This window comes from Clinocottus analis, unplaced genomic scaffold (assembly GCF_023055335.1).
Source record: "Clinocottus analis isolate CAN_PGR_092001 unplaced genomic scaffold, fCliAna1.0.p SCAF_24, whole genome shotgun sequence".
NCBI classification, from domain to species: domain Eukaryota; kingdom Metazoa; phylum Chordata; class Actinopteri; order Perciformes; family Cottidae; genus Clinocottus; species Clinocottus analis.
In genome coordinates this window covers 7610193-7632377 of record NW_027175976.1, presented here as the reverse complement: position 1 = coordinate 7632377, position 22185 = coordinate 7610193, and the positions used below count along the sequence as shown (strand labels likewise).

At 49.7% G+C, this 22185-nt stretch overlaps 1 protein-coding gene across 4 annotated transcripts in view; it reads right to left on the bottom strand.

The window, feature by feature from the left end:
• Positions 1-269: 269 nt before the first annotated feature.
• LOC137793872 (FERM, ARHGEF and pleckstrin domain-containing protein 1-like) overlaps positions 270-22185 on the bottom strand; it is a 39952-nt gene continuing 18036 nt past the window's right edge. For 2 of the 4 annotated variants that reach the window (XM_068590275.1, XM_068590278.1), the window contains 26 exons: positions 20135-20239; positions 18896-18938; positions 18715-18793; positions 16877-16974; positions 15826-15940; positions 14295-14442; positions 13841-13936; positions 13584-13750; positions 13428-13496; positions 13262-13337; positions 12723-12945; positions 7012-7190; positions 6834-6923; positions 5119-5252; positions 4627-4708; positions 4479-4540; positions 4220-4395; positions 4013-4143; positions 3782-3850; positions 3590-3679; positions 3403-3485; positions 3179-3291; positions 2021-2181; positions 1497-1604; positions 1253-1404; positions 270-1160 (listed from right to left, as the gene is read on the bottom strand). In XM_068590275.1, the coding sequence (XP_068446376.1) occupies positions 1085-1160; positions 1253-1404; positions 1497-1604; positions 2021-2181; positions 3179-3291; positions 3403-3485; positions 3590-3679; positions 3782-3850; positions 4013-4143; positions 4220-4395; positions 4479-4540; positions 4627-4708; positions 5119-5252; positions 6834-6923; positions 7012-7190; positions 12723-12945; positions 13262-13337; positions 13428-13496; positions 13584-13750; positions 13841-13936; positions 14295-14442; positions 15826-15940; positions 16877-16974; positions 18715-18793; positions 18896-18938; positions 20135-20239 (2925 nt within the window). In that variant the 3' untranslated portion in view covers positions 270-1084. The remainder of the gene's footprint in view (positions 1161-1252; positions 1405-1496; positions 1605-2020; positions 2182-3178; positions 3292-3402; positions 3486-3589; positions 3680-3781; positions 3851-4012; positions 4144-4219; positions 4396-4478; positions 4541-4626; positions 4709-5118; positions 5253-6833; positions 6924-7011; positions 7191-12722; positions 12946-13261; positions 13338-13427; positions 13497-13583; positions 13751-13840; positions 13937-14294; positions 14443-15825; positions 15941-16876; positions 16975-18714; positions 18794-18895; positions 18939-20134; positions 20240-22185) is intronic. The other 2 variants (XM_068590277.1, XM_068590276.1) reach the window with 2 other exon arrangements.

The following is a 22185-nucleotide window of genomic DNA, read 5'->3' as shown; positions in this document are numbered from 1 at the left end:
GTGGAGTCGTGTTTTTTTTTTTTTTTAAAGAAGACTCAACCTAAATGAACATTCACAGTCGCATATGCAACTTTTTAATGTATTTGCAGTGTCGTAAATTGTTTGAAAAGCGTGAAATGTTAAACCGTATCATGCAGTCTGACATTTGTATTTAATCATGTTCCCTCATGATATCTCTGAAGAACAGCGGCGGTTTCACCTCCGCCGCTTTCCTTTTAGCGCCCTAGTCATATTTGCATATTTTAAAGACACGAGAGAGCAACATGTGGTATGAACACAGTCTTGTCTGATCTTTATTTAGAATAGTAAAAGTACAGAAGAGAAGTTATTTGGCAAACAGAACCAGTGAAATCTCTGTTGGCATTGGAAGCAGTTTTAAAGCCATTTGTCCTTTTTAAACAAAACGAAAACTACAGGAAACATGAAAAAAAAACAACAACAAACATTTCACAGTGTATCAAAGTACTGTACAAAAAGTCGCCTTACAAAAAGAAAAAGATGGATGTTTTCTAATTGTGACCAAACTGGCATCACATTGAATTCATCTAATTCTATTGAGAAGAGTGCGTTCACATGCACACCGTTTAAAATCCAGGTTTAGGTCTTAGTAATACATGATTTACTCCTATTACAAATATTTATTAGGCAAACATAGAAACGGCAAAAACAATACTGTGCGCAAACTCATGCTTCAGTGTCCCAAATACTTCTGGAGACAACCACTCAGGTTCATCATGGAGACAAAATCCTCCTTTTTGTAAACGGGTGTTGTTGGTGGTGAATATTAAATCTGCGTGTGAACAACACTTAATGGCACAAACACCAAAAAAAACAAACTAAATGAAAACCAGAAGGACTTTGTGCTGCCAGTTTGGTGAAAGAAACACGACGTGGACGACGACGGCCGCCGTCACAGACACTCGCGGTGCAGAAAGTGTAATAAGAGGGAAGGTGTGGGAGGACGTGTGCGCGTGAATCAGCTCCTCAGAGGCATGAGACGTGATCCCGTGTCTAGAAGGACAGTCTGTTCTGGTGTGTGTGTGTGTGTGTGTGTGTGTGGGTGTCATCTCGGCCCAGGCGGGTGTCAGTAAAGCTCTTTCCTGGTGCTCGGCACGGAGCGGCTGGCCGAGCAGGTGGCGCTGCGGATCACCTCCATCCACCTGGAGACGCACAATGTGGACAGTCAGTCGAAGCAAAAATACAACACGGACAGATCCTCAGTCTTGTGCTGCTGATGAATTGCTGAAGTTACCTCTCGAAGGTGTACTCGCTCTCCGATCGGAAGTAGTAGACGTGGGATTTGAAGTGGAGTTTGAAGACGTAGTCTTTGTGGATGTTCTCGGACTCGGCCGGGACGGTGACGGAGTACCCCAGCAGGGGGAGGCTGGCCAGGGGGTAGTCGTCCTGTGAGCAGACGGGCCAGAGGTCATCTTTAACATGTGACACGCCGCGGTCGCGGTGTCCTTGTGGCCTCACTGTGTGTGTGCACATCTCACCTGGTGCGACTTGTAGAAGAACAGGCTGAAGTTGGTGAAGACCACCCAGAGCTTCTGCCAGCCGTTACTGTTCTTAAACTTCCTCAGCAGGTTACCCGACAGCTGGTTCTGAGAAAAGAAAAGGGCGGAAAACAGGACATCCAATATTACGATAAAACGTGCAACTTGTTGGGACTGTCCTCTTTGAACTGAAGTGTTCACTAACGTGTAGTTCTCAAATGTTAAACAGTCACATCGTGACAAAAATAAATCCTCGGCAGCCGTGGCCTTTGCAGTACCTCTCTGCTCCACCAGGGGTCACTAAAGGACAGACTGCGTGCGCTATAGTACCAGACAACTGGAAGATGGAGACAGGAGAGAGACAATGTGGAGGAGAGAAAGATGGAGGTGTGGAAGAGGGAGAGGTGAGAGGAAAGAGTAAGACCAAGGACGTGGAGTCAGCGGTCCTTTGCCGGTGGAGACGAGGACACTGACAGGGAGAGCAGGCGTGTGATGTGCGGAGGAGAGACATCGGCGTCCGGTACCTCCACGGCGACGCTGAAGTCCACCATGGACACGCTGGTGTTGCGGTGCCAGCAGACGTGCACGGTGGTGTTGCCGCGGTGACCCTGGCGCTCCAGAGACGAGCGCGAGCCGCAGAGCTCCTCCTCCGACTCCGGCTCGGCGCCGCCGTCCTCCGCCAGCTCTGGGGAACGACGGGGAGGTCGAGACGTTAGAAGAAAGATCCGATCTCTCCAGGTAGGAGTTAGGAAAGTTTACTTAAACACCCTGTAAATTCAGGTTTCTGTGTCAAATTCACTTTATCGTTCATCAAATCCCAGAGAAACACACCCCGAGGACTGTTACTGGCTAAATTTAACTATTTTAACTGGTTGCAGCTGCTGGTGACTTGAACTTTGTAACAACAATCTGGCTTTAATTACAGGATTGAAGCCAGATTCAGTTCACGACGGTCTAACAACGTGTGTAAAAACAGCACAGTATCGCAAGGTGAATTAACTATCATTACATAGTAGCACGACATTAATGGTTTTTAAAAATGGCCGCCGGTTGTTGAGCCAAAAGCAGAGATCAAACTTCAAATACAGTCGGGACAAAAAGAAAAAACCTTTGTTGTTAGTTGTAAGCCGATACTCTTTGAGAGTTTGGGTTAAAAATGTACGTCGCAGGTGATGTCGCTGAGGGACAACGGAGGCGTGAAAGCGAAAAGGCCACCAGGCGGAGGCCTCATTGAGCGCCGTGACAGGCGCTTATGATGAAGAATGAGAGAAGAGGAGCGGAGAAACGGTGGCGACAGCTGGTGCCTGGACCTACATGTATCAGGTGGCATTAAAAAAGACGATGAAAGAGCTCCTGGAACAACCCGGAGGGATTGTTCGTGGAGGCGCTGACAGCGGAAGGAGGTGCGTATCGTCACGTGGAATAAAGACAAAGAGGGTCCATTATTATGACATCAGATCCTCGGCTGTCACACGGACGTCAGCTGGGAGGGTTTTTTTTTTTTGCAAGAAAAGCCATCGCGGGTGACAGTTTCCCATGAAGCATCTCCAGAAACTTCCCACAGCGGCGGCTGGTCGGTCCTGTAACACTGACCGGTGAACGCGGCGCTCAGACAGGAAGTGGTCACTTGGGAAAGTTTGACGTGGGCGTGTGTTCAAAAAAAAAAAAAGGGTAAAACTCACTGTTGTCGGAGAGGCTGGTGGACAGCAGGTCGGTGTCCGTGCTGCTGCTCTGCTCCGCCAGGTCGATGGCCATCCGGATGTCCTCCACCCACCGCTCCATCTCTGACGCACAGCTGGACGCAGACGGAGGAGGAGCCGGCATGTAAAAATGCTTCTTTATTCATCCGCATGCCGTGGAAATATGATATATTTATATATATATTAAAGTGTGTGCTTGTGGATACCTGGCTGCCACCACCACAGACTGGCGCTGTCCAAACAAGGTGAAGGAATGAGGGACGCCCCACTCCTCCTCACTTTCTCTGATCTGGAAAAAAAACAACACACTCCTTAGACCTCAGTGATCCTAAAATATGTCGTTTTTTTTTCTTCTAAAAGCACGTTGTAAAGGTTAAGATTGTGGTCACGCACCGTCATGCCGTACAAGGGCAGCTGGCCGTGGACTTTGAACTGGTTGGACGGGGTCATTCCCCGACTGGTGTACACCAACGAATCACTGAACTGGAGAGGAAGGAAAGTAGTTGAGGTAAAAAAAAAAAAGACGTTTTTTGTTGTTGTTGCAGTTATTCGATTCACTTTGAGAAAGAAGCTGAGGTTTCGTACCAGGAAGAACATCCTCTGCTGAAGGCCCTTCCCAGAGAGCTTGCTGAGGCAGCCGAGCCGGATGAATTCCTGAACACAAACACACTCTAATAAATATGGAGGCAAAGAGAAGGAAGCCAAGACGCATTCATTTTGCATTTCACGGAGCACAGAGCTGTTTAAAGAAGGCAGTCACGTCTCCTAAAAAAACACCCGGGTGTCGGATCAATAAGTGAACGTGGAGAGCCTCACCCTGCCGGGGATGGCGAGGTTGTCGATGCCGGTCAGATCTTTCTTCAGCTCGAGAAGCTTCTGGAAGTTCTCCATCTTCATCATGGTGCCTTGGAGCTGCAGCACCATCTCGGAGATGTCCGCCAGGGTCGCTGGAGGTGGACGAGAACGGTTGTGAAAAAAAGACGTGCAAAATGATAAAATACATCAAAGTGAAGCGTGCTGCACCTCTGCAGTCTCTGAAGTCCTCGTGGGTGGGCGGGTAGTGCTTGCAGAGCCTCTCCAGGATGAGTTTGTAGTGCAGCAGGCGGTGGAGAGGCCGGAGGAGGAAGATGTTGAGCGGCAGGTAGCAAACCCGCTGCTGCTCAAAGTCTCGGCACACGGCCTCCGCTTTCCGACCGGACCTGAGGAGCGACGAGGGCGAGAAGGTGAGTCAGGACGAAGACGCGGCGCTCCTGTTCTTTTTTAGATATACTTAAAAGCTAACCTGCAGACCCGCTCCAGCTCCACCAGGCACTCGGAGTGCTTCTGAAGATGAACCGTCAGCTGCTGCAGACGCAAAAGACACGCATGTAAATCATGAAGAAGAAAAAGACATAGAAACAAAGACACAGCATCATTTCTGATGTGCTTACCCTCAGACCCTGAATGTTCTTCAGGAGAATGTCACCAATTCGCTGGTAGTCTCCTTTAATGTGGGCGTTAGAGCGCCCCTCCCTGAGGAAGAGGAAACATGCAGTTACACTTACTCACCAGTAGATGTCAGCCCGCAGCTACGCGTGCACCACACGACCTGAAACTCTACACTCAAGTCCCACAATCCCATTCATCTCAACAGCAAGTCATGGGCTCTCTCTCAAGGTTTGTGTGTGTGTGTGTGTGTGTGTGTGTGTGTGTGTGTGTGTGTGTGTGTGTGTGTGTGTGTGTCCTCCAGTATGCCATTACAGAAATAACAGAGACACGACTCCCACAGGAGGAGACACACGTGCACATTGAGTTCCCGTGTGAAGTCCCATTAAGTCACACAGTGTGTCCTATTTGTGTCCCGATGTCTGTGAAGTGAATGTTGTTGAGTGTGTGTGTGTGTGTGAGCGTCGTCACCGGGGCTCAAACAGACGGGTACTGACCACTGCGCCAGCCGCTGCTCCACCTCCTTCAGGAATCCCTGGTGAAACCTGTGGACCGGGTCGTAGCTGGCAGAGATCAGGTTCTTCACGGAGTCGGGGAAGGACTCCTCTTTCGCCGCGGCGGCATGGAAGGACTGCAACACACAACGCTGGCTGTGAACGGAGGCACGCGGAGAAACAACGGGAAACATGCTTCGCTGGCAAAAGGGACGTTCATATTTTACATATCGGGACAAACGTTCATGTTTTAGGGTGCGTGCAGCAGCGAGAGCCGTTGGGGAGCGATAGACAGGAAACTCTACAGTGAAGCAGTGAACAAGCTGCAGGCTGAAGCAAAGAAAGTCCTTTTTTCTTTTTTTTTTAACCATTTTTTGATTTCTTGAAACCAAATAATGAATCAATTAACTAAAAAAATAAATGTCAGAATAATCATTGATGAAAATAATCAGTCGTTGCTTTTACACACAAGACTTATCAAAAAAAATGATGCATGAAAACTAATTAATACGCTAAATACACACGTTATGTTTTAGCATAAAACGTGAACGTAATTGACATGACTAATGAATATAAATCCACCCAAAACAAGACGCTCATTGGGATTACAAGTGACCTATATGAGGAAACACACACACACACACACACACACACACACACACACACACACACACGAGGTGCTATATTCCCCGTCAGAGTAAATCACACACTCTGTTTCACAGAGAAAGACCCGGTGGTCGAGAGGAAGGGTGACAGCGAGGGAGAGAGAGAGGGAGGAAGAGGAGGGAGGGAGGGAGAGGAGGGTGTGGGATCTCAAGCCTGAGCGGTGCCAGCCAAAGAAAATATTCAAGAGGTTTTAAAAAGGTTCTGCCAGTTCCTCCCACATCAAAGGAGGGGTGGAAACTAGTGTTGGGAAGAAAAACAGCTGAGGGAGGAAATATGATTTTTTTTTTTTTACTTGAAAGAGGTTAGAGGTCAGCTTCATTATATTAATGCTGCAGGTGCATAAATCTGTGCGTTTTCCCTCCTCTCCTGCTGCTAATTCTCCCTCATTTGTTAGGAGGGACAGTAAAAACACACAGACAGTAAAGTTGAAAGAAAAACAAAAAAAGAAAAGTGAGCCACATCGAGCTGCGCTTTCATCCCGGGATTGAAAATGCAAGGCGGAGCGGCTTCTCCCCCCGCGTTGACTCCAGTGGTTTCACTTGTAAACTACAGAGCCCGCGGCTTGCAGTCTGTGCCGTCTTGGAGAACAAACAACACACGAGGAGGGGGTGAACTCTAACACATGCGTCGCTTTCTTGTGGAAAACAACAGAGAGAATGTCCTTTTCGAAAACACGAGCCGCTTAAATACGCTCGGTGGGACGCGGTGGACCGGCCCGCGCGAGGAAGAGACGCCCATAAAGCCTCAGATGTCGAACCAGTCGGCGAACTAAAAAGCACACAAAAGGCTCATTTTCGGCGACGGGAATTCGTAAAAGAATGAAACAGGAAGCCGAAAGAGCCGAGGTAGCCGATGAAAAATGAATGTCACGCGACAGAAGATGAGCGTTTCCCAATGTTCAGACTATAAAAACAACAAAAAGCACGTCCCGGTTCCAGCGCCAACCACCTCTGACTCACTGTTCCAGCACACAAAAGGCCTGGCAGACACCGACGTGGCGTTGCCGTCTGGGTTGCCAGACCAGCGAACATCCCCCTCTTTCAGCCCCTCACCTCCGTGATGACCTGCAGGTCCTTGAGGTACGTCCGCTCCGTGGTCAACAGCTCCTTGGCTATGAAGTACGCCTTGTCTGTGGGAAACTTCTGGACACAAACAGAACGAGACATTCACCAACCGATCCGCCGCCGACGGATTCCAATGTCTCACTCTCCCCGACGCCTTCGCATCTACCTTCCTCCTGGCCTCTTCTTCGTCGTCGTTGCGGACACACCCGGCGTCGGTGAGCAGCGGGCTGGTGAGGGGCGAGAGGTGACCCTGCGCCGGGACGCCGGCGCTGCCGTTCGCGGGGCCGGTGCCGTTGATGACCGCGTGGGGGCTTCCCGCCGGAGAGTCCTCTGAACCGGGACTTTCTGGAAGAGGGGAAGGGAAAATAGGGAAATTGGAAAATAGGGAAATGCGAAAGGAGGGACGGGAGTAGAACAAAGAGTGAGATAAGGGAGAAGATGGGAGGAGAGGACAGAGGAGCAAGTTAAAATGGATTCGACGTGGACTCTGCTTTCATGAAATACACGGCCGTCGCCCCTTATCTTTTCATTCTTATTATCGTTCTTTCATTCTCAGCGGAGGAAAAGTCCTCGGCGGTCAGGCGGCTTTTAGAAGCTCCAGACGTCGACACATTGACTTCTCTAAATGCGAGCGACGATCACTCAACTCTGAAGGAGGCTACTTCTACTCTATTTCTCCATTTGGTTTCCCAAAACAGTAAAAAAAAAAAAAGGATCAAAAGAAGGTAAAATGTCAATTAAATGTTAGTGAGGAGCTACGGAGTCAACATATCGGTGCATTATAAGGGTAATGCAGTCATGCATGCCAGATTCAGTGAATCGTTTCCCTGGTAGAGAACACAAGCTATGAATCCTATTTAATCTTAATCTGTCCCTTACAACACACAGATATGATCTAGAGACGTGTGCTCGTCTTGCTAGTTGAGATGAGTCGGGTATGATTGCAGGAACAGAAAGATAAAAAAGTGAAAGCTACCTCTCGCTACAGCGGGAGTCGCTACAGAGGTTCTCTACAAGGTGCTAGGTTGCGACTGTATACTTGCCCGGGTGCAAAGTTTCCAAAGAGTCCACTGTTACCCACCAAACTGGATCATGGGTAAAAAACCACAGCAATCACTGAGTGCAGATCTGTGACGGGCGGCGTACAGACGGAAAAAAAACCAACTGCACAACAGACACACACACACACACACACGTGAAACAACGTGCGAGACAACATGATGCACAGACAGACACGAGTGCACGTGCACGACCCCGAACGACCTCTACTCTACGGGCTAACTACCACAGCACAAGACACAGGGGGGTGGGGGTCTGGACTCGAGCAGGTTGAGGGGTTTTGGGGGTTTTTTGGGGGGGCGTCGGTTCTACAGAAGATTCTGGAGTCCCTTTTCTTGGAACAGACACGGTAGTTTTTTATTGACACTAGTGCACACAGTTACAGTGTTAAAAAGAGAGATGAAGGGTCAGGAAACAAACGAGGAGAACCTCGAAGAAGTCACAAGAAATCAAAATGTTTCTGTCATGAAAACAATAAGGACAAGGTGTGCAGGAATTCAATGTGTTACAAGGGTGGCAAAGAAAACCAGTGAGTCAGTGCAAAAGGGGAAGAATGATCATTTCCTTTCTTTCGGAAAGAATAGAAAAAGACTTTTTGGCATCTCTTCATTTTGGATTGACGGCAGTTTTGCACCGTTTTTTTGCACCGTCGGCGTTTTTTCGACACGTTGCAAAACTGCCACCACCCGGGGAAAAAAAATGGAAGAAAAGCCAAAAAGAAGCCGGTTCAAAGAAGTCAGCCAGTCAGTGAAAAGTGTGTTAACAGAAAGAGAAGCACGTGTGCGATGCTCAAACGCCAACTTTTACCAGTAAATACTCCAAACTGAAGGAAATAGTTTGACATTTCGTCAATGCGCTCGCTTTGCTTTCTTGCCGAGAGTTCGAGGAGAAGATCGATACCACGATTGAACTCTTGGAGAGAAACCAAACGAGTGCATTTTCACAATGTCGAGCTATTTCTGCTTTGAGCGGCACGACCACATGACATCATCACAGCGAGTACACCGCGGAGGAAACTACAATCTAGGAAAGTAGTAGTAGGAGTTTGTCTCTTATTAAACCTCATTAACATAGAAATTACAGTACAAAAATCACAATCTATCAGTCTGTTACTGTATGTACAGTACATTAAAGGTACACAAAGCTTTAATGAAGAGACTGCAAGTGTTTGGTGACAGTGAAAGTGAGGACGCCTCAACTCCAGTGTTCATGTGTGCGTCCATCTTCTGACAATACTCAGACTTTCACACTTTACAAAATGCCTCTCAAAGATATCTTTCTTTCTTTGTTTTTTTTGCACTTACGTTCGCTTCAGGTTTAACTTTACTTGTGTCTGTCGCCCGTCGCCCTCTCGCTCAAACAGAAAGAAAAACCCTGGAGTTGAGTCGGCCCAGTTTTGTGGGGCGAAAACACACAAATGGTTTCGAAATGTTTGAAAAAAAAAAAAGGACGAGGTGCAGGTAATAAGAGGCCTTGAAGCTGGAATATCCCACGAGGAGTGAAGAAAGGAACAGGAAAAGAGACATTTGTCGTCGTTACGTTCAAACGCCGCACCTTGCGCTCCTCAAACGTTTGAAACCATTCGGCGCCCCGTGACGGAAACACCGAGACACCAACTGAGCCAAAAAAACAGGGCAGAAGAAGCAGGGACATTGCTCGCCTGGTCAACATGCATTCAGAGTAAAGGAAAGGAAACAGTTCCCACTGACATGCTTTTAAAAAGAAAAGAAGAAGAAAAGCAGTGCATTTACAAGGAATGAAGCATGAACATTTGTTTCAGGAGGAAGTAGAAGCTCTGAGGAGAGAACAGCACGAGATGCTCCGTGGATTAAAACCCTTAAATCATTGATTTAGATGGAAACGCCAGATTTCTAATAGCGATTCCTGATATTAATTGTAGTTTTTATGCATCTTAAATTCCATCGCATGCCATATACCAGTACAACGTGTCGGCTGCAAAGCAGCCGGCGTACAGAAAAACTAAACTTCATGGAAGCATGCAGTTGCAGTGAGCAGACAGCCAGCAAATGACAGAGACCGGGACGGAGCGCCAGCACAGCTTCGACGAGCGAGCGTCGCGACGGCGTCCAACGAACGTGAACGCCGCATCGGGGGGGGGTCGCAGCGCACGCCAGGCGCCGAGCCGAGCAGAGCAGACGGCCGGGAGCGGGAGCAGGTTTGAGGACGGTGGTTGACGCGTTTGATCGTTGCTTATTGGGCGGGTAAAAAAAACATTGGGGGGGAAAAAAGTGTCAGACCAGCCAGCGTCGGATATTATCAAAAATACAAATTTAAACGGTTAGGGTCTTCCTTCTCTCATTAGTTGATGCAAATCCACTCAAATAATTTGTGCTCCGACTAGTTCTAAATACAGAAAAAGAGAATTACGACGTGAAAGTCTCTACCACAAACGTCCAAGTTACAGTGCAGGTTGCCCACAACAGACACAGAAATCCAATAAAAGCATGAAAAAAGTGCTCCGAACCAGATCAGCTGTGGTTAAAACCGATTGAGAAAGGCAGAGCGGCCCGCTAGCTCGAGCCTCCCCGCGGCCTACACACTCAACACAATGTACTACGTGTGTTACTCAATCCATCGTCTACCAAGAACATTCAAGTACACTGTACAATTAAAGGGCGACATCTCTCCGTTCAACAATCCAGCCCCAACAACCACAAACTGTATACAACATCTTCAAACCTCCGTTAAAACCCTCTCAATCGTGGAGCTATTCTCTTCGCGCCCCCCTATTGCACGAGACAACAGTGAATATAAGAGCGTGATTTAGAGAAAAACACGACGTTAGGACACTAAACATGATGACGACAATTAGGAGAAAGGCAGCAGATCCCGGTCAACAGCTTCCAGAGTCAACGCCGCCTTAAAATCTATTCATTTATTCATCTATCTCTTCAATATCTTAATATCTCGACGACACAGATTTACAACAAGGCGAGCTACGATCTGCAGAATCCTAATTCGTCCTCAATGGAATAGATTTGAAGAACGTCAACGCTATTAAAAGATTGATGTGGACAAACGAGGAGGAATAAAAACTATGATTCTACACGTGAAGCTATTAGATAACTTCTCCACATACTCTGTATTTCTCGTCGACACTAAACACTTAGTTTAAGTTATGGCACATTGTGAGGAAGGTTACGACTGATTCTTTCACTTCACCTCCAGAGAAACAGCCAGAATGGTTTTTACCAGGAGGAAAGTTGTCATCAGTTTGCGTACAAAAGTCAATACAAAAATTGTTTAGAAAGAACGGACGTGTTATTGATTCATCTAAAAAGTGGGGCAGGTGTTATATTCACAGTTAAAAACCCACAAAAGGTGTCAATTTCCAAACCGCAAAAATAGGTTAGAACCTTTACACAAAATGTGTGTCAACGCTAACACGGTGTAAAACGTCAGCTGTGTACTTCCTCTATTAATGTCTCTGTGTTACACTAAATAAATCACAACAGGATTCTAGTTACCGTGCGTTTTAATGCCCGACGCGAGGCCCAACCACTTCCCCCTTTCAACAGCTGAAAACCCGCCCTCCTACGTCTTCCTCGTTGAAGCGGTAGCACCCTTCCTCCTCCTCCTCCTCCTCCCCGTCTCGCCCCTCCTCCAGCTGGAGGCTCCCGAAGGAGAACTTGCTGCGCGGCAGCGGGGACGCGCTCACGCCGTTGGAGTTCACCGAATTCCTGGAGCTGACGGCGGCGGGGTTGCCGTACATGAGCGGCTGGCTGTACGCGCTGCTGCCCGTGTCCGACTCCGTGTCGCTGCTGTCGCTGCCGCTGCTGGTCGACCCGTCGATCATTTGGACCGGCCGGTTCAGGTTGTTGTGGTCGTCGCGAGACGGGTTGCCGCCGCCGCCGCCGGGCTTCCCCTGGCGGCCGAACAAGCGCTGCACCGCGGTGGAGCGCGCCTGACCCTGAACCGCGTGGTTGCCGTTGGTTAGGATCATCCGCCGCTCCGTGGGCGCCGAGCACGGGGTCGGGCCGAGCGACCCCGAGCGGCGGGGGTCGCGGCGGTGGACGGGCGTGGACGTCAGCTGGCTGAGGATGAACGGGTCCGTGTCCGAGCGGTTGCGCATGTCATTGTGGTTGTGGTGGTGCGGTTTGGCGAAATGCGGCGGCGCGCGGTTCGAGGCGATCGGCGAGTAGCTGCCGTAGTGGTTTAGCGGGACGAGCGCCGGCGGGGCGGCGGGCGTCTCCGCCGGCGCCGCTCCCGGACGTCGACTGAAGTAATACCCGCCGTCGTCCCAGCGGCCCGAGCGCGGCTGGCCGTTCGCCGTCATCTCGGCGTGACTGAGCGAGTTGGTGCGGTTGTGGAAGCCGCCGATCACCGGGCTGGAGCACTGGCTCCGAGCGCCGCTTCCCGGCGGCCGCGCCGAGCCCGCGCCGGGCTTCTCGCGACCCTGGAAGATCTCGTCCAGCAGCGTGCTGTGGAGCGGGAGGCGGCCGTGAAACGAGCCGCCGCCGCCGCCGCCGTTGGGCAAGATCTCCTCGTTCGTTAGCTCGCGGCTCACGTTTAACTTGTTGGACGCCGGAGACTGATCGACAGCGCTTCTGTTACCCGGCATGCCTTGCTGCTGCATCAGCCCCTGGTGATTGGTGTGGTAGAACCCGTTTACCGCCCCGAACAGACTCCCTTGCTTGTCGCTATAAACGCTCGTCTCATCCGCGCTGCTGTCATTTGCGCCGCTGTGGCCCCTGGGAGCGCGGCCGCTCTTTGCCGCGTCACATTCGCTGTCGATGTCGCTGCAGTCTATGTAAGGGATAGAGGAGCTGCTGCCTTTGTTTGCCCTGCAGGATGGACCTGGGTTGAGGAAGTGCGGGTCCGGCGCCGATCCGACGCCGCGGTGGTTCTGTCGGGACTGAACCGGGTCCGAGCCGGGCGCCGCCGCCGCCGCCGCCGCGTCGCGGAAGCCGTTGGCGGTCGACGCGGCCGCCGTCGGCGAGTCCTCCGAGCCGTTGCATTCGGCTCGGTGGCCCAGTCTGGTGGAGTCGGGCTGGTCCGCTAACTGCACAGACGTGGCACTCTGCGAAGAAGACGGGTCGAGGAAGACAGAGAGAGGGGCGTTTAAAACTCTGGGAGCGCTGCACTGAATTCCTGACTTTGGATGGAGACAAAAAGACAGAGCACACTCCCTCCTCCAGAGCTGCTCGGGGACAATAACGGCTTTGTGCCGTTGGCCGGAGAGCAACTCCAGATTGAAGAGATTGAGAGAGAGAAGTCATAAAAAGAAAGACAGAAAGAGTCTGTAAATGTGTTCAACGAGTCGACATTTACATCGAAGTGAAAAGAAACGAGGCTGAATGAAGGTCAGCGTCTGACGGTTTTAAAGCGTGCATCACCTCTTTTGGCACTTGCGATCTGAAGGATGAGGACTGAGGCGACATGCTGCTATGGGACAGGATCTTACTGTGCTTCCTGAAAAGAGAAGAGTGGGCAGATGAGGTCAAGGCATGTGCGACGAATCGGGGAAACCGATGCTGTTATCTCCGCTGTCGGGAGCTTCACCTTTCAAATGGAAGTTTCTTGAGCTCCGAGTCCTTCACATAGTCGATGATCTGCTTCTGGGTTCGACCGCTGCGGCGGGGGAAGGAAACACAAAGTAAAACACAAAGTAGTTTCACCACCCGACCCCTCCCCTCTACGTCTGGTCCTCTTCCTTACCTGAACCGGAATGAGGATCCTCTGGTGAAGAGGATGGGTTTGGGTTTGGCCTTGGGCTCCTCGAAGAGCCGGAAGAAGGCGTGATACTCGACACAGATCTTCCAGAAGACCTTGCAGCAATCCCTGCTGGCCATGGCGAACTCCAGCGTGTCGTGATGGGCACTCTGCTGGAGGACACAGAGGCGGGCGTGAGGATGGAGGGAGGGAGGACGCAGGGGAAACGAGAGAGGAGAGGGACGGAGGAGCTGAGGACTCACTGCGGGGTCGGCTCTCAGCTTGATCAGGAACCTTTTCCGCTTGAAGCTGAGCTTGCGAACTTTGGACCAGTTGAAGGCGTTAATTTTCGTGTAGCCCTGAATAAAAGAGGAGACGGTGAAGAATGATTGTGCGTTATTTGATTCCTATGGATGCCTTCTACATCTTATCCAAAATGCACAAGCATATACTAGCATAAAGTACATTACACACAGAGATTTGAGCGGAACAAGAGGTTCATAAAGGGAACAGCAGCAGCAGGAGTCGAGGAAAAGTAGCACGCCCCCCTCAAAAAAAGACCTTTACAAAATATAATTCATGCACTTTTTCGAAGGAACATCTGAGGAATTCGCGGCTCCGCCGCTCCCTTCGCCGCCGCCTTCTCGACTCGCACGTCAACAACAATAAGTACACGTTGGAGGTAGAATGTTGGGGATCGATATTTCGGGGTTTTACCTGAAAGACCAGCACGCCGATGTGCGCCACAGCCAGGCTGAGCTTCGTGCCCTCTCGGTCCTTGGCCGGGTGCAGACGGACGCCGTACATCTCCAACCGCCGAGCGATTTCCAGCAGCTGGTAGTCCGACTCTGCGGGAGTCTGCCCGCTGTGGAGCAGAGCGATCAATCAATCAGTTCATTCACAAGTGTACCGACCAATCGGCAGCTCGTCCACGTCGAGCCGTCGGAAGAAGAAGAATCTTATTTTGGTTCCTTCGTCCGTTCTCTCACAGATAAGGTTGCTCCACTGACAACCCTCCCCAGGGGTTAGACAGGGCCCACGCCAGATTTCTATTGCCGCTGCATTGTGAAAACAGTCTTAAAATACACCACGGGATCGGGTGGCAGGACCCAGTGTGGGCGGAAAGAAATCTGCCACACGAGAAGTTGGTTTCCTCGCGAATCTGAAAATAGCTTCCTGTTTCCTGTATGAGCTGCTGAATTAGCTGCTTCCTTCCTGCGTGGGCTCGGGAGCCGGAGATCAAGAGCCCGCAGACGTGAGTGTGCGGCGCCCGGCGTGGCGAACAGTCCGCGGGGTCGGCGGTTTAGTTTGCGTCGCTCATCTCAGGTCGAGCGACGGTTTCAGGGAAAGTTGCATCTCTCCAGGAAACAAAGGAAGAGCGTTTGTTGTGTGTTTGCAAGCAGCTGTCATGTAAATGAGAAGAGCGGCGTGACGGGTGAATGTGAGGCCTCGGGGGCAGAGAGTGCAATGTGGTGTGTTTGCAGACACCTCTGCGGGGGTGGGAGGGTGTGTGTGTGTCTGTGTGTGTGTGTGTGTGTGAGAGTGAGATAACAGTGGTTAAAGAGATAAACATCTCTGCAGGAGAGGGAGAGGTATGGGCTGGGTGTAATTGTGTAATGGGAGTGTTTGTGAGATCACAACAGATACACATCTTTGTGTGGGTGTGTGTGTGTGCGTGTGTGTGTGTGTGTGTGTTGGTCCTGTTTTTCCGGACACCTTAAAGCCAAAGTCACAAACTGATCCTAAGTATTTACAGCTTTTTTTAGTTGTTAGTTTTTCATGTAAAACTCGTATTAGACACAGATTTATAATCAAAGCAGTGTTTTTCTTTATGCCTTCAAACACGTCTGGAGGGTTTTTACATGCAGAAGCATTCTCACATCACAGATAAAACGCATAAAAAAAGCAACGCCAAGAAAGCATAATTGTATATTTCTATTTGAGCTGAAGCAATAAGTCCAATCAGAACAAAAATGCCAAAATATAAAAAGCTAATTCCAGCTTCTCAGAAGTGTTTGCTGCTTTTCTCAGCCGTACATCATCGCAAAATTAACTCTGGCTTTCGGAATGTTTGCAGTCAAAACAACAGATTTGAAAGATATCGCCGTGAGCTCAAGTGTTTTCTGACACGTTACATACTTTAAACACAGATGGAGCTCCATTTGCGCTCCTTTTGTCCTCTAGAAACGTCTGGTGTGAGGCTCCACATGCAGTCATGCGAGCGTGGACATGCGCAGGGGAAACTCACACGTGATTGCGGTGGCAGTCGGTGATCTTGTCTCTGATGGCGTCCTGGTCGGGCAGGTACTTATTGTGCAGGAGATGCTGCCAGCTCTGCGTCTCGTCAAAATCTCCTATCTCGGCTGATGGAGGAGGAGGAGGAGGAGGAGGAGGAGGAAGGAGAAAGAGGAGGAGGAGATGGAGGAGAGGGTTCGATATTTATTTGGAGTAAAAGCGAAGCGAGAAATTGGTTGTGTAGATTCAATACAGAGTGTTGAGGAGAAGAGGAAATTGCCAAGATAAAAATACAGCAGCAATATCAGCAAATACGACAAAAGAAAAACACACTTTTGTTTTTCCCCCGTCTCTATTCTTCTTCATCCTAATCTATTCTACAGGAGATCAGATGAAGGGAGCTGATGCGTGCGTCCTCCATCTGTCCCGACACCGGGATAAACCCTTACCGTGTGTGTGTGTGTGTGTGTGTGTGTGTGTGTGTGTGTGTGTCTACCACCCGCGGGCGTGTCCACACGCACACACAGGCCGAGCGATGTTCTTCTCATGTCGTCTGCCCAAATGAACACACACATTCTCCATCCTTCCCATACGGGGCTGCTCATCAAATTCAAATATCCAAATATCCTCATTTTTCCTCTGAATCATGATGGAGGGTCAGGATAACCGGCTCACCATCCGTTCACTTCACTTGTTACAACTTCAACCGGCGACACGCGAGCCACACCAGCTGCTGAAATCCCCTCCGATGGGAATATCTGTCATGCGCTCGAGTACTTGGTGATTTATAGTGAGTCTTCCGCGCGCTCTTTCATCACTCCGGGTCGCACAGTGACACTGAAGGCCGACATTCAGAAGTGGAAAAGCCTGAATCTCTGACTCCGTCCAGCTGTTAGCGCTTCGGGATTCTGTTGTTTCGACATTTGTTGTGCTTGGTGGCCTCAATTAGGCGTAATTTACATTCACGGCGTGATATTCAATGTTTTTTCACATGCGTTTTAATGATAAAGGTTTCTAGTGTGTGTGTGTGTGTGTGTGTGTGTGTGTGTGTGTGTTGCACTCACACTGAATGATGTGGGAGACCATGAGGGCGGCGCTGGTGTCGTTGCAGATGAGACGACCGCAGGCCAGGTCGCGTTTTATCTGCAGGGCGAACAGATACCTGGAGACGGAGGAGGAAAGATACGGCAACGGACAGAAATAGACGCGAGTGTGAGAGGCGGAGAGACAGAAGGAGGGGAAAGAAAAGGTTGTTAGTGTAACGCACAATTCATGAACTCAACCGTTAGAAGCAATTCCGTCTATTTATCGGACTTCAAACCCAATCTCTAATTGAGTTCACGCCCTTTTCTGATAATCATTATACAGTCGGCTACTTGAAACATGATCTGGGACACACACACACACACACACACACACACACACACGCGCACACACACGACATGACGCTGCATTTCCATCCAGATGCAGCAGATATAGCGATATAAAAAAAGGAGACTGTGGGGAAGTAAGACAGCTGACCTCAAAACCTAAAATCAGCTCAAAGGCGGAAGTCACACATGAATCTTCCTGCTATCATGTTGCATGATTTTGCTCCATATTTCAGGATAAAGTCAGTAATTTAAGGTTTTTATTTAGGGCCGGAGTCACTGTACTACTTCGAAAACTACAATTATTAGTACCATTACTATAATTAGTATTATTAGTGGTGATTAGCCGGAGTCACGTTTTCAATAAATGGACAATATGAGCCTGATAGAAATATTCCATCTGTCTGTTTACACAGTAAATCAAAGGAAACGCTGTCAACAGTGAAATGCTGCGAGAGCCCAACAAAGGAAGAAAGAAGCTGTGTGCCCACTTCCTGTTTGACGCCGGAGTCGGCCGGCTCGCTCCAAGACGACGTGAGATCAGTGGCCCGACATGCTGAGCGGCCCGACAACGCCAGAAGAAAGTATGCAAAGCTGTTCTCTCGTGAAATTAAAGCAACAATCCTCAAGGTTTCAATCCTGGTTGGCCGTTGCATTTCCTGCAGTCGCTAATACAATAACAAATAATCCTACATGGTCTTAAAAGAGTCTGACATCTAACTTGGTGAAACCTGCAGAAGGCATGGCGGACCCGGCCACTCAACATGAAAGCTTCTCTCGAGAGAGGAAATGACACATCGCCACCACGCTGAAGAGCTAAAAGAAGACTGAATGGTGGAAAAAAAGAGGGTTTGATTACAACTCTATTAAATCTCAAGAGGCACGACGCTCACTTCCTGATTGGCTCTGGTCTCAAGTAAACCCAGCTGGGAGCTTAGAGCGCACCAGTGCATCATGGGTAAACGTGCCCGCTCAAATCTTTTGTACTGCAGTCCTTTATGAGCTCATGCAGAATGTGGAGCTCTGTCAGACTAAACAAAGCAGAGGGGCAGAGAAGATGCGGGCCCATAATCTGGCAGAACAAAGAGTTGAAAAGGAGGGAATATGGGCAACATTTTCTCTCCATAATCAAATCTGTGTCCGCTAACGAAGAGGGGGAAGAAGAAAAAAAAAAGATGCTCCCCGGACACAGCTGGATGTTTGAGACGACTGCGACATGAAAACAAGTCACACGGCCGTGTTTTTACAGTTAAAAGAGACGCTTTTCCAAAGCTGTGGATCAAAAGTGGTCAGAGCGGAACAACAGACGTGTTCATGATATCCCCACAAGAGGAAGACGAAAAAAGACCTGGTGTGATGTTACGGCACGTGAATATGAATGCGTTATAAAAGGCTGCGGGCATATTGCAACAAGGCCTCTGCACAGCGGTGGAGCCGCTGGAAAATGGTCTGGCCGCGCAGAAAGCCAAAAAGCAGGGAACATGGAGGAGGTTGGGGCTCAGATAGGTGTGGTTTCGGAGTGCAGGACCTACCGAGTCAGCTCCTCCAGGAGCTGCGTGTGGTCAGGAGGGAAGAACTTCACCACGAAGCGGAGGATGGTGTTTTTGGGCCCTGCAGGACGGAGAAAGGGAGACGGTGAAGACGCTCTCGTTAACCGGCACTGCATTGTGTGAAGATCTGCGTTGACGCCGGTCGGTTACTCGTCTTACTCACGTCTGATCTGCTTCAGTGTCGGCTTCAGCAGGTCCAGCCACACCTACGGAGGACGGAGCACAACTTTACTGCGACGCCGGCACGTCAAACACTGACGCTGGAGGACTTGAAGGTGTCTGCGGTGCTTCAGCAGACTGTTGCTTTAATCGTGCAATAGCACAGCGGCAAACTGGAGGGAGTGTCACGACCGCAGCATCCAGAAATAAGTAGAATTGCAGCCGAGTAACTTAAGTTAATTTGTACTCAAAATGGACTTTAACACTAACGTCATATAATTTGGTTCATTTTGGGTGGTGTAAAAATCTCTATATGATACAAACATGTCAAAAATGTAACATGTTTACAGCTAGAGCAGATGAAGATTAGACATGGGTAAATTAACTGAAAGGATACGGTTAAATGGAGTTTCACCTCCTGGACATAGATTTAAAGAAATAAATCAATAAAGAAAGAAAACAAAGAATGTTTTGTTGTGCGTTACTCATTACCATGCACATAAAAGTCGCACTCGCTGCCGCGCACCAGATAACAAATGATCCACATGATCTTGAGCATCGTGTATTTGCGTGTCTGTATCTTGCCGACGGCGTTGTCACCATTTCCTGTGTCTTACACCGTTCGATCCATCGATCCCGTTTTCGGACTCTTTGTGCGTGAGAGACTCTTGTCCTCCGGCTAACTTTTCCTTTATTAATAACTTCTTCACGCCCTCACGCAGCAGCAGCAGAGACACCAGCATCTGCAAACACTCCAGACACGGGCGTGCAAACTATTACTACCAGCTGCAGCTTCACGAGAGAGGCGGGGCGACCAGAGTCCAGGTTAAAACCGCGTCGGTGAAGATGAAAGGGAGCCACGGCAAACAGGAAGTGTCAGGAGTCTCCGTGCGTGCAGAAATGTGGACCCATGTGATTAAAAGTTAACTGGAGAGCCACCTCGCCTCCAGCGCTCAGCAAATTGGAGATGTTGGAAGGAAAATCCTGAGAATGTGCTGCAAAAACATTGAAGATGCGAACTGTCTTCTGTTGGAAGTTCCCCTTCAGGTTGTCGATGCAGGCAGCCATTATTCATTGTGTGAATTGTGTAAATAAAATCAGAAATACTGCACCAAAAGGAGTGAAAAATATATTAACATTAACTGTGCTTTCATGCAAAGAAAGCATATTGTACCATATGTCTGCAGAAATAGCCAGTAGCAGGCCAGCGTGCATGGTCATGAATACTGCATGTGTGTCTCACCGTCATCTTGCGGTGGTCCTGGTACTCCAGTCCAAAATAGTCTCCCTCTGCCAGATTGACGTGGACACAAACCAGGTCAAACAGCACTTTGCCGGGGGAACGTTGCTGCGAGAGGGGAACACGGGTGGGAAAAGGCGAATTAGGTTTGAAAAAAATAATCAGGAGGAAACTGGAGAACTGGAGAGGAAAGTGATGCAAATGTCACACAGCATCTCATCAGGAGTCTTCAAAGGTTATCTGGGACTGAAGCTGGAGAGGGAGGTGAGAGACACTGAAGAAAAGGAGAGAAAACACACACACTCGTGGACGCCGTTTCCTCTAACGAGCATCTCCTCACCTAACGAGCCCCTGACCTTTGACCTGGATGAGAGGACTCGGCTCCAGGTTTGTGTCTAATGAATAGCTGGAGGCTGAGGCTGAGCTGGGAGTGTTCGATAACAACCACACCGCTACGGGAAAAGCGTGCGTGTGTGTGTGTGTGTGTGTGTGTGAATGTGTGTGTGTGTGTGCTCCACCTGACGCTGCGACTGTGGAGAAAGCATCTATTAGTTAGCATGTGCGCGCCGTCGTTTGGGCGGCAGGAGCGTCACAAGCGGCAGATAGACGCTCCTTCAAGGTTTTGGGATTTTCCTAAATAGACGCAGACGTGGAACTAAACCCCAAATTAGCCCAGAATAATTTTCCCTCCGAGGCAGTTTGAGTTAAGCGGCACCACCCTGAAGGGCTACAGCGTGCTATTATACGCTCAGGGAGCCGAGAGAATGTGTCACATATGATGGAGGACGTAATTATAGCGGATACACTTTTACTCTTCATCCATTGTCCCATCGCTCCTCTTTCCACCTCCTTAAATACAACTTTGTATTCCAGGAGACAAGTGGCAGGGGGGAAAAAGTGATTTTAAATGTTTTAAACATTTAAAAAAAAAAAAATGGACGCTTGTGCTGGAAAGGAGGCGGAGAAGAAAAACGAGGAGGAGAGGAATCAGAGCAGTGAAGGCCAAGGTGTTAGCCAAGTCTGTCACCATCTGGCTACCGTGTGTGTGTGTGTGTGTGTGTGTGTGTCCATCTGTCTCTGTGTGGTCAGCCTGTCTGTAGGGACACACCCACACACACACTCTCTCTCTCACACAGACGCTACATGGGCCTCGAGAAGCAACAACGCAAGTCGATTGTGACACCTCAAGTTGTTCAGCTGTGCGATAGCGAAGGCGCAAAATGACTGAAGTCCCCGCGTGCGCGTCACGACGGAAAGACTCGACAGACGCCGCCGCGCTCACGAGCAAAAGCTCAGGGGACCCCTGGAGTTTGGACGGGCTCCGGATCGCGTGGTAATCTCGCTTTTAAAAAGGCGGTTGGGAGGAAGCGGGAGGAGAGGTTGCGGGAGAATCACAGAGACCGTGCCGCTGCATTTATATCTTTGAAAAATGGACAGAAAAACCCCAGCGGGTGCCGCGGGTCACGTCAAACAATATGAAGGGAATTAGCCCGAGGGAAGACTTCAGGGTATGTTTTTGGACGAAAGCAATTTCCTTTCACTCCGGCGCGCCCCTCCTCCTCCACAGGAAGGCCGTGCGTGCAGGCACCGGCGAGGTAGCGCCCCGGCTCAAGTAACGCAAGGTGGCGAGGTGGCGAGATATCGACGCCGGTTAGAATAACGCGGCGCGAACACGCGGCGCGTCGACGAGCAGACAGCGTTGAGTCCTCAGCGAGCCGCGATGCTAAAACCCTGTTATTCAAGCTGGCTCGCTCAATGTAACCTCAGGAGCTGTAATGAAAAGGTGAGAGCAGAAGTGCTGGAAAGTGAGGAAAAGCTGCTTCCCGGACGGTCCTGAACCCAGAAGGGCGTGCTCGGATTCCGCTCTTTTTTTTTCCCGACGTAACTTTCTAAAAACAACACGGCCGCCGGGCCAAAGTTCCCCCCGATTCTGGTCGAGCCGAGCGATGACAGACGAAGGCTTCGAACTTCAAAAGCGGTGTGTGGAGAGAGCGGAGGAGAAAATGAGACTTTTAAAGCCCGATAATCTCAGAGTTGACGCACGGAGGTTTATA